This window comes from Anarrhichthys ocellatus, unplaced genomic scaffold (genome assembly GCF_004355925.1).
Source record: "Anarrhichthys ocellatus isolate YVR2014 unplaced genomic scaffold, GSC_Weel_1.0 scaffold13, whole genome shotgun sequence".
NCBI lineage: Eukaryota > Metazoa > Chordata > Actinopteri > Perciformes > Anarhichadidae > Anarrhichthys > Anarrhichthys ocellatus.
The window spans coordinates 2661861-2672081 of NW_022280043.1; the positions used below are offsets into that span (position 1 = coordinate 2661861).

The following is a 10221-nucleotide window of genomic DNA, read 5'->3' on the forward strand; positions in this document are numbered from 1 at the left end:
TCTATCTATCTATCTATCTATCTATCTATCTATCTATCTATCTATCTATCTATCTATCTATCATAGGTGAAGTACATACAAAGATTGTATTGTACTGCGCTGTACAATTTCAATCAATTTCAATCAATTTCAAACTTTTTGTTTGTAATTGATTAACGTTTCAGTTCTTGAAATTTGACTCGACAACCATTTTCTTGTGAAAGGCGTCGGTGTTGTGAGTTGGCTGTAGGCTGACATTTGCGGTGTTTCCTGATGATGTCATGATGATTATGTTTCTGTGTCTTTGTGAAGAATGACAGTCGTGTACCTACACCACAGACTCCCCGAGATATCAACGTATCCCCTCTGTATTTGTCTCACGCACACCCACTCATTCTTGACACGCACGCTTGGAACTTACCAATACGCCAAACTCCACAGATCCATAAAGTGTCCACCTCCTCTGAAATGAGCTTGATAATGAACTTGATATAGGTGCTTTGTTGTTATTAAGAATGTCTTTGCCCAATGGGAGCAACTGTTTATACCCTTGCAGATTCCCACTTACCCTTACAACGGCATTTCTCAATGCATTCATCTTCAGCGAAATCAAAAGCTCTGTTTCATACACGGTATTTGGGCATTAAGCTCTTGAATGTTACGACACCGTACTGGTACCATGCATATTGTTTTGGACAGTGGGATGTGCTGTTGGTCCCACCTTGATATTGACAGTGTGAACATAACGTATGTCTATGTGGGTGTGTGTGTGAACGCAAATTTACCACAAGGCATCATTAGCCTCTGCTCTCTTTAGGGGATTAGATGGAGAATGGATGCAGGACGCTTTACATTCAGCCCACTGAACTAGTCTCTTTTTAATATACAGTACCACTGATATCTGCCTGCATCCTCTCTGCTGCTTGTGTTTCTCTGTGAAAGCTTTGCTGAATAAAGGTTTGAGGTTCTGTGAACATGGCATGCACCATCTAATACTTTTCTGTGCTAAAGGAGGGAAAATGTTAACTGATAAATAAAAGAACCAGTTATCTACACATCCTATGATACACCATCTTCCCCTAGTTAATTTTTCATTCATGTTGCAGTGTAATGTTATTTATTTTGCGATATTGTACACAATTTTTGGTATCATTCAAAATATGGCCAGGCTTATTCCTTGACAGTTCGACTAGCATATGATAAACAAATAGAATGAATCCATGATCCTCCATCTGGCACCTGCTAGATAAAGTTCCTCCACTAGGTGGCAGTGGCAGATTTCTTAAAGGCAAAGAAACCAAGCAAGAGCAAATATCAATAATCCAGTCTATGATACCGATTCAAAAGCAGGGGAAAAGTTCACAATATGCCAAATGCAAATAGTGAAGAAACATAAATTAATTTTATTATTGTAGATTCAGTGATTTGGTTTTTACATTTCTTCAATCGGCTGATTGCAAATATTGAAAAAACAATCTACAATAATTAAGATAATTTGTGTTTAATTTTTTTTTACATAAGAAGCATGATTTGGAATTTAAATAGCGTCCTCATTTAGAGGGAGCAAGGTTTGTTTTAATATATTATTAAGCCTGAGGTGCTGCATGGATGGATATAACTCAGTCATTATATGACAGTGAACCCCTAAACCTCTGTGTCACTCAGATTGTACCAGAAACCACACAGAGGAGCTGAACAGTGATTTATTGGTCCAGCTGTCTTGTGTATTGTTGTTACTTCTTAACCGCCTTCCTCCAAAGTCCCCATCCTGTTCACACTATTGTCTCCGTTTCAGACCAACCCAAGCTGGTGAGGTCAGGGCAACATTGTAAAGGATTTCCTCTGGCTCTTAATGATTTCCTGGGTATTCATAAGGGCAACAATGCTCTCCGATTTGGTTACTTACCTGGCAAACAGCAAAGGAATTGCCTTTCAGTCAATAACCGGGACCTTATTATCTCGTGATTAACTTCCACAGTACTGAAACAAGAATGCACCTGCAGAATATATGTCATTTGGGAAGATAAATTCCTAATCACTTGGAGGGAGGTTAGTCTGCTTATTATACAAAGGACTAAGTAGCAACATGGTAAACAAAAACAAAAAAAGTATTTCATTATGAAAACAAAAAAAATCTGGAGAGTTGGGTATATGCAACAGAAACAAAAACTTTGGTTTGAATCCACGTTTTATACTTTTAACTCAATTTATTGGTACAAAAATATTACAAATAGATACAAGAATGCACGTTTCCTATTCTCAAGTGGTTAGTTTTTCCAACAATGGCAAATGTAATATGCTTATTCACTTTACGTGTTCCTTTAGTGATACCACTAAAGAAGCAGACCGAATTAAAGAACTCTACATTATGTTAAATACAGACATCCATGCTCGACAAATGTAGAAGTTTCAGTATGTGGTCTACAAAATAAAACCTCTATACTTATGCTTACAGTAAATCTATTCATAACCCATATCAGTCTGCAGCCTGGAGACAGTGCATGTTAACTAAGTTAGTCAATGGATAACATTAAATCATTCAGATTTTATTTTCTTTAGAGTAATGACATACTGAGAAAACACCTCTCCCACTTATTCTTTATACTTGTATAAAATTAAATCAGTTTGCTTTGCTCCTCTGTGTTTTATTGCTATAAAAACAGAGGCAGGTTGTGCTTCCTAGTCTGTGGTGCTGGGCACAGCTCAGCTGTTGCCATCAGTCTAGTTATTAGATTCAGAAGGCCCCAATCTCTGTGCCCCACGGCCTGTAAGGCTTTGACAGGGTGGAGGAGGGGCTCACTGTGCTGAGGGCCATTGGGGACACCAGAGGGAAAGCACCAAAGGAGAGGGGGTAGGCCGACAGCGAGGAGAGGGATGACAGGAGTGGTGGTGAAAGCTTGGATGTTGGCACAGACAGACTGAGGGCCAGCGAACCGTTGGGAGGCACCCTGAGGGTCTCTGTGGGGGGCATGACAGTGAGTCTGGATGTCCCAGACGCCTCAATGGAGGGGGAGGAAGATGTGGAGGAAGAAGAGGAGGGTGGGCTACTTTTGCTTCTGGATGCAGGTGTCCTGCCCTGGGGGTGTTGTAGGAGGAGGGGGTGGGGGAGATGAGCAGGGCCAGTCCCGTAGGCAGAGCCCCAGGCTAAGTGTTCCAGTCCAGTTTGCACCTCCCTCTGAGAGGCGTAGTTGCTGAGGTGGGACACCAAACGTATACGGAGGGGGTCTGCACCATCCCGACCCTCTATGATGCTCAGGTAGCGAGCTGTCTCTGCCAGACACTCCCTGAAGCCCAGGCTGCGGTAATCCTTAGCAAGAGCATGAGCCTCAAAGAAACCTGTCAGGAACGAAAGCAAAGTGGTTAGACATGTGACTCACAGCATATTTATACCATTTTGGATTGGGGAAATTACAACATCCATTTATTTATTCATCATTAATAGCCAAATAAATGATATGTTACCTTTGCCACCAGATGCATGAAGCATTTTCAAATGGTCCACGGTCATTTGCAAAATTTCAGCTTTTTCCAATTTAGCAGATCCCTGCAAAGAAATTGAAAAAGAACATTTTCACTTTTATTGATTTTTTCCTATCTGGTGTCCATCTAGAAAAGGCATGTATGAGCACGCCCATGTACAAAGGATGGAAGCATAAGCCCTTTACCTGTTTCTCAAAAGCACTTGGCACCAATCTTCTCAACTCTGACAGACTATTATTGATTCGGTCACGTCTCCGTTTCTCAATAATCTGGCAATAGGGTAAAAGAAACAATTTAGCCAAATTTAGATCATAGGTGGAGGAGAACAGTGTTATCTATCAAACAGCAGTGCGCAACTTGGCACTGGATATAATGTGTTCACTTACCCCTCTGCGCCTCTTTCTGGCTTGAACTTGCGTGGTTGTGGAGGGTGACATCGAGCCGTGAGAATCAAGTTGACTGCAAAGTAAGACAGCAATCAAACATTTGTTTTAATTGAAAAAACAACAACATATAGTTCTTCAACATTTGCAAGATAGCAAATTAGCCATAATATTAGCTGAAATATTGCAGTCAGTGTGATGAAACGTCCAAATGTGTCATAGTCCATGATATAATAATGATTGTTAAACTATTGAACATACCCATTTTCGTCACCACTATCCTTCTCCACCTCAACATTGTCGTCCAGGTCGCTTTCCGATGAGCTGTAATTGTGGCTTCGCTTCATTTTGCTTCCAAGAATACAAGGATCAAAAGTAGTCCTTCAAGAGAAAGCTCCGCTGGTGTTCTGACAGCAGAGGGTCTGTGCAACACTTTAAACGTCAGACCTGCCTCCTCTCTGATCATTTTCACACCGCGCAGAGGGGGGCGGGGTCCACAGAGGGATGTGGGCGGGACTTGGACATATTTGAGCCTGTTAAAATCGAGCTGGCATTGAAATGACATAGGCTTTATAAAAGGAATAAAAAAAAAAAAAATATTCAATGAACAAGCCTAAAGTCTCAGAGTAAAACTCTAACAGAGGTACTGGAACTCATTTCTGGAATAATTCAAATCAATATTTAAAGTGAATTAAAAGCATGATTTTGAATGCATGTCTTTTAACAGAGAGTATTGAGTCTGAGGCCTGACAGCTCAGGCTGACCAGTAGACTCCTGGCCTCAGGTCCACAGTCTCCCTGCTGAGACCAGTTCATGAGCAACAGGCCCCATTATAGTGGGAGCTCTCTTCTTCTTTAGTGTTGTGGAGGACACACGGCCTATTAGCCGAGTGTGTTGTTCATTGTCTGCTGTCAGCTGTGAGGTTCCACAACAGCATTGATCAGCCGGGAGGCCCAACATTAGTCGGTCAGCGTTGCCAGGCTCTCCTAGGAAACCCTCTCCGCCTCCTCCCCAGTCACTGCAAACAGGTCAACTGACTGGCGCAGACAGACCTTCCCAGGGAATCATTCATCCGCTGTGGGTGAAAACAGTGAACCTCGCTCCGCTGTGTATAGCGGGAAAGAGAAACGGACATGTTTTTATAAGCTCAAGCTGCAACTTCAGATGAATGTTTTGCTTGTGAGCTACATTTAAAAAAAAAGCAACAACATACAAAGGTATAAGCAGCAAAGCATAAGTACTTCACTCTGGATGGGGAGCAGGGTTTGTCTGCAGAAGGTATGAAAATGTTGACCCCTCTAATATGCTCGGGTCAGAGGGCAAACTATATACAACACGGGAGCTTTTAATGTTTATGTTCCACTGTGTAAATGATACCCTCTGGCTTTTTGTCTAGTATTTATCAGGAAGAAAGAGACACACATATATATGCCTCAATAAAAATATATTTATATATAAATACAAGGCAAACGTTTAAAGTGAAAGATAAAATAAAAAACACATAGTCACATTTTTCTCATGCTTTAATGAACTACTGTTAAGTTTATTTTATGTTGTATATACTAATAAAACCATCATACAGTGGTGGAAAGTAGCAATTGTACATTTATTTAAGTATTGTACTTTTGTACAATTTTACACCATTGAAGTACTGCTTACATTTTGATGCATGATAATGATCCATATCATAATTATATCCCCGATGCCATTTTTATTTTTGACACTTTGATGTGAATATTGTACTTTTCCTCAAGTTAACATTTTAATACAGGACATTTACTTGGAATGTTTATAGAATGGTATTGCTACTTTATTATAACACTGCCATCATATGAGTAGACATATAAAACACATGAAATACCATATAAAAACATCAGCCAAATGTCATGTCTGGTAAAAGAATGCACTAGAAGCTGGTATAATTCCTGCATCCTGAGTCTGACGTGTCTGGTAAGGCCATCAGTGGGAGCGTGACCCCCCCTGCTGTCTTCCATTCCAGTACCTTGTAGAGCAGCAGCTGTTTCTCTGCTCTGTCCATCAGGTCAGTTGTTAACTTGATGCGTTGGGAGCTAGACAAGTGCGGCTGAGAGCTTGATTTCAGGGAGCAACTGCAGGCCAACACGCTGTTCCCAGAATGTCAGAGGGGTTTCGATGGTGACAGATACAATGTGCAAGCTTCAGGCGTTCAGTGGACGAGCCTTCACACTATCCCAAGCACTGCCCTCCCCTCCCTGTCAGTAGACACTTTCACTGGAAATCATGCCTATACCTTCACCCATTTCATGCATTTCTGCACTCCCATACTCCCATTTGGTTGATTTGTAGACCTTAAAATGTGCATAATCCTGTGGTGAAAAACTCCTGAGGCCTGCGCAGTCCCTAACTGGACAACGTTTCTCATCGACTTGTATCTTGCTCTTCACTTCACAAAGTGTGGTGCTTGTGGGAGAGATTTGTATACAAGTCCTCAGGCAGTTTAAGTTCAAGCCCTCTCCTTGCCCTTTACCCCAGACTAAACCATGGCCTTCCCATGTCTCTCTGCTGATAGGCAACCTTTGGATCACTTCAGTGTTGTTTATGATGCTATTATGGTAATAGGGCTCTACAGTGCGGCCAGTTCTACAGGACAGCCCGGTTCATGTGGTCTCCATTAAGCAGACACTAACCACTCTCCTCACACCTGACTGTCAAGGTCCTTCACATTAGCCCTGACATTCCTGTGATCCATTAAACATAATTATGAGTTTTCCTTGACTTTTCGACAGTGGAATCACAACATTTTCTCAGCCTCCACTCCGGTTGACTTTCGATGATGTGAAAGAGTGTGTTTGGTTTGTGCTCATTTGTCTGTGAATGCCATGTTTCTATAAATCTTCCACATTTAATAATTTGAACATGCCAGTCTGCTTGTTGACCATGGGCCTAACTCGGCACCGATTTGAAGAAACCACTGTCAAACCAGTGCCAGGAAGCTAAGAGGTATAAGCAAGTATTTGTTTGAAACTGGCGTGTGCCCAGCTGCCTTCCTCAATCTTCCCCCAGGTTTCCCTTGGTGACTCTTTGTGTGCAAGAGTGCGGCCACAAGAGTGTGTGCTGGTGTGTCTGCATGTGTTTATGTGTGTGTGACCGAGAGTGTGCGAGTGTTTTTAGGAGGTGCTGTTTCCCACAGCCCTGATCTAATTCCGTGGTAACTCAATCTCCGTGTGAGCGCTTCCCGGCGAGTGTTCTCCCACCCGTCGACAGTCTCTCTCTGGCTGGCTGAGTGGCTGAGTGTGTCTGACAGAGGCCGGCTCAGTCCCTTTGGACCCCCCCCCCTCCGCCTCCGTCCTACCAACCCTCCCATCAGGATTGATTTACTATGTCAACCGTTGGGGCTGCCGGCAGCAGCGACGCTCGCAGCCGTGCCTGCATCCTGTGTGCACACCATCCTGCCATCTTATACCTGTCACTCAACAACTGCTGCAGTGAAGTTTGCATTTGTGTGTGTGTGTGTGTGTGTGTGTGTGTGTTAAGGGGGGCATCTGGGGGATATTTCAGTGTGTGTGAGATAATGCCTTCTCCTTGCTTTTTTCAAATAGGCCTACATGTAAAAAGGTATTAACTGTGCTGCATAATATACATGTTATATTATATCATATTCATACATTTTATGTAAGACAGCGAAAATGCCACCCATGCTGGTCCTAAATAGCTTGTCTGACTGAGAGAAATGTCTCCCAGACAACTTCCATACAACAATGTTATCCTATGGGCCACAGCTTCCTGTCTGTCCCCTCTGGTTCCAGTCAGCACCCAGGCGGCTATATTGGGCAGGGACCAGACCAGGCCTGAGACCCATTCCCACTGTTTGATTGTAATACACCCGCCTTCTCATTCTTTACTTTCCTGCCTTTGTTGGCATCCATTCTCCCTGTGCTTTTGGATAGGTAAAACCAGGGAGGATATGTCGGCTTCCTTGTTTCTTTGTTTAGCAGGAGCTTTTTTTTTCTGAGGAGGACAGCTCCTCAGGTCATAACACTGACACCAGGATCTCAGTACGGCTGCCAATTACAGGGCTTAGCGTCAATTACAGGGCATGAACGGTATTTGGCAAAAACTTTGAACTCTCATATGGACCGCGTTATGTGTTGGCTTGAAATAAATGTGAATGACCTGAGTCACTCTGGCATAAATAAAAATCTATTTCATTCGTTTTTTTTCCACAATGGCGCACACTCCTTCACAATGGCCCCTGACAATGATATTGTTCATATGGTTTACCAGTATGCTCCCCATTACCAGTTAACTTATGCAAGTCCACAATAGAAGGAAGGCAGATCACAAGACCGCCTTTCCAAATATGCGCAACAGCAGACAGCACATGATGTCCTCACAGAGAAAAGAGGGCCACGGAGCGAGCTACTTTTAAGGCCACACATTGTGTTGCCACCGGAAAAACATTGTTTGCATATCAATGGTGTGTGTGTGTGTGTGTGTGTGTGTTCGTGTGTGTGTGAGGCAAGGTGGGGGGTGTTTGGGCCTCTAATTGAAATGTATCTCCAGCTTTACATCACGCAAAGGGAACCTCATAGGCACTGGCCATATGAATTATTCGTCAAGTCAAGCTGCAGACAATTCCCTCCGTTTTGTGTGTGAGTGCGCAGGACATGATTGGTCACTGCCAGGGCACAACTGAAGAGGCCTGGCTCTAAAAGGTCAACTATCATGTTATGAGTTAGTACTTTACATTGCCTCGTACAGGTTCTTTGGGGGGCTTTTGTGCAGTTTTTATATTTGCCTGATGCAATTTGGAATCAAAATCTGCAGCAGTGACTGTAATAACTGATATTTTTAGACAGAACCGAGAAACAGAAAAGAGTCAATTTATGGTGTGTCACAAGTTTATAATAATAATAATAAAAAGCCGTCTTTTTTTTTTTGAATCGGCTCCTTTCCCAGTGGATGCTCTGTGCCAGCTGTCTGCGCTGCAGTAAAGTACTGCTTTCCCAAGCTCCGACCTGTGGGAAAATCTGTTGTGGCCAGTAATTGATTCCGCCCTGCCAGCCCCATTACTCTACACTGCAGTCAAACTGCCAGTGATCTGCAGAAAGCCTGTTAGCACAGCCCCTTTACTCTTTCTCTCTCTCTCTCCTACTCACACAAACATGCATCAGTAACCCACCAACTCCTGTTAATTCCATCGCTGCTTCTATCTGTCATTATTTTTTTTATATAATCCACATTCTTTGTGCAATCTTTTAGCCATTTTCACCCTTTTTTTTCTCAATTCATCATGTCTTCATATCAATTGGTAATGTCATGGTGATTATGTCACTTTTAATGTTGTCTTCAGACTCACATTATAACCTTTGAAATGCTGACAACAATAAAAGTATGTTCTATATTCATCTGCCAATATTTCTTTTGAAATGCGTTAAATTGCTTATAAACTATGTAACTGCATCACAGCTTCATTTTTAAGTCCTAGCAACCTGCAAATGGCACATTGCACTTGTTATATGCATCTACTGCTTTCTAGTCCAAAGTCATATGTCCATTTGATTCAAAGATGATTTGAATTGACAGGAAAGGTTAGAGGGCACTTGCCAGTTTACCAGGGAGTTGTCACAGATATTTATGATATCTGTTATCCTCTTGAAAGGGATGAAAGTCTTGTTTTTTGGCTGCAGAGCTACACGGTAGCCCCCCCCCCCCTCAAAGTGTGTCATGAAATATTAAGTGCAGTCATCTGCTGACATAGGTGACTTAATTGTCACAGCCTAACACTTACCACATGTCTAAATAAAAGTAAGTGCTCCCCCCTTCCAATTAATCTTCAATTAGGGGTGCTGCTCTGTGCCTCTGCTTTTGTGTTTCCCAGTCTCAGCTCAGCAGGTGGGGTATGGGGGGGGTCTGTGTGTGTGTGATTGTGTGTACGGGGTTATATGAGGATTATCGGCCTCGGGGTGGACACAGGACAGGGATAAAAATTATGTTTTACGACACATATTGCCATGCCGACTGTCATGCTGTCCCAAGACAATCACTTCTTGCCACGATTACAACAACACTTTGATCACAGCCTATTTACAGCTTGAGCAGAAAGCATATTTTATTGACCCATAGAAATGAATCGTTCCATGTGAGATGCAGAGAGACATGAGAGGCCTCAAGCCAAGTGGTTTATCAGGGATTCTCATGACTCTGGAAGGCTTAATATAACTACCAGCTGAGGGGTGTACTTTCCCATGTAGTAAGAGGTCAGGAGGCTGCCCTCTGAGCACTGTGGCAGTTGTTTTTCACACAAGAATTCCAGCCCACTGATGGAGGATCTAAGAGAGCATAAAAGAGGAGCAGAGGACTGTACAGTATGCATCACTATAGCTCCTGGTGAACCCTC

General features: G+C 42.7%; 1 protein-coding gene across 1 annotated transcript; it reads right to left on the reverse strand.

Moving 5' to 3' along the window:
- Positions 1-2149: 2149 nt before the first annotated feature.
- On the reverse strand, positions 2150-4342 carry LOC116386767 (hairy/enhancer-of-split related with YRPW motif protein 1-like). Its single transcript, XM_031853267.1, has 5 exons — positions 4104-4342; positions 3846-3918; positions 3645-3728; positions 3442-3523; positions 2150-3315 (listed from the first exon to the last, which is right to left on the reverse strand). Exons 1-5 carry the CDS (start codon positions 4187-4189, stop codon positions 2714-2716), a joined length of 927 nt encoding a protein of 308 aa, XP_031709127.1. The 5' UTR covers positions 4190-4342; the 3' UTR covers positions 2150-2713.
- Between the last annotated feature and the right edge of the window lie 5879 nt (positions 4343-10221).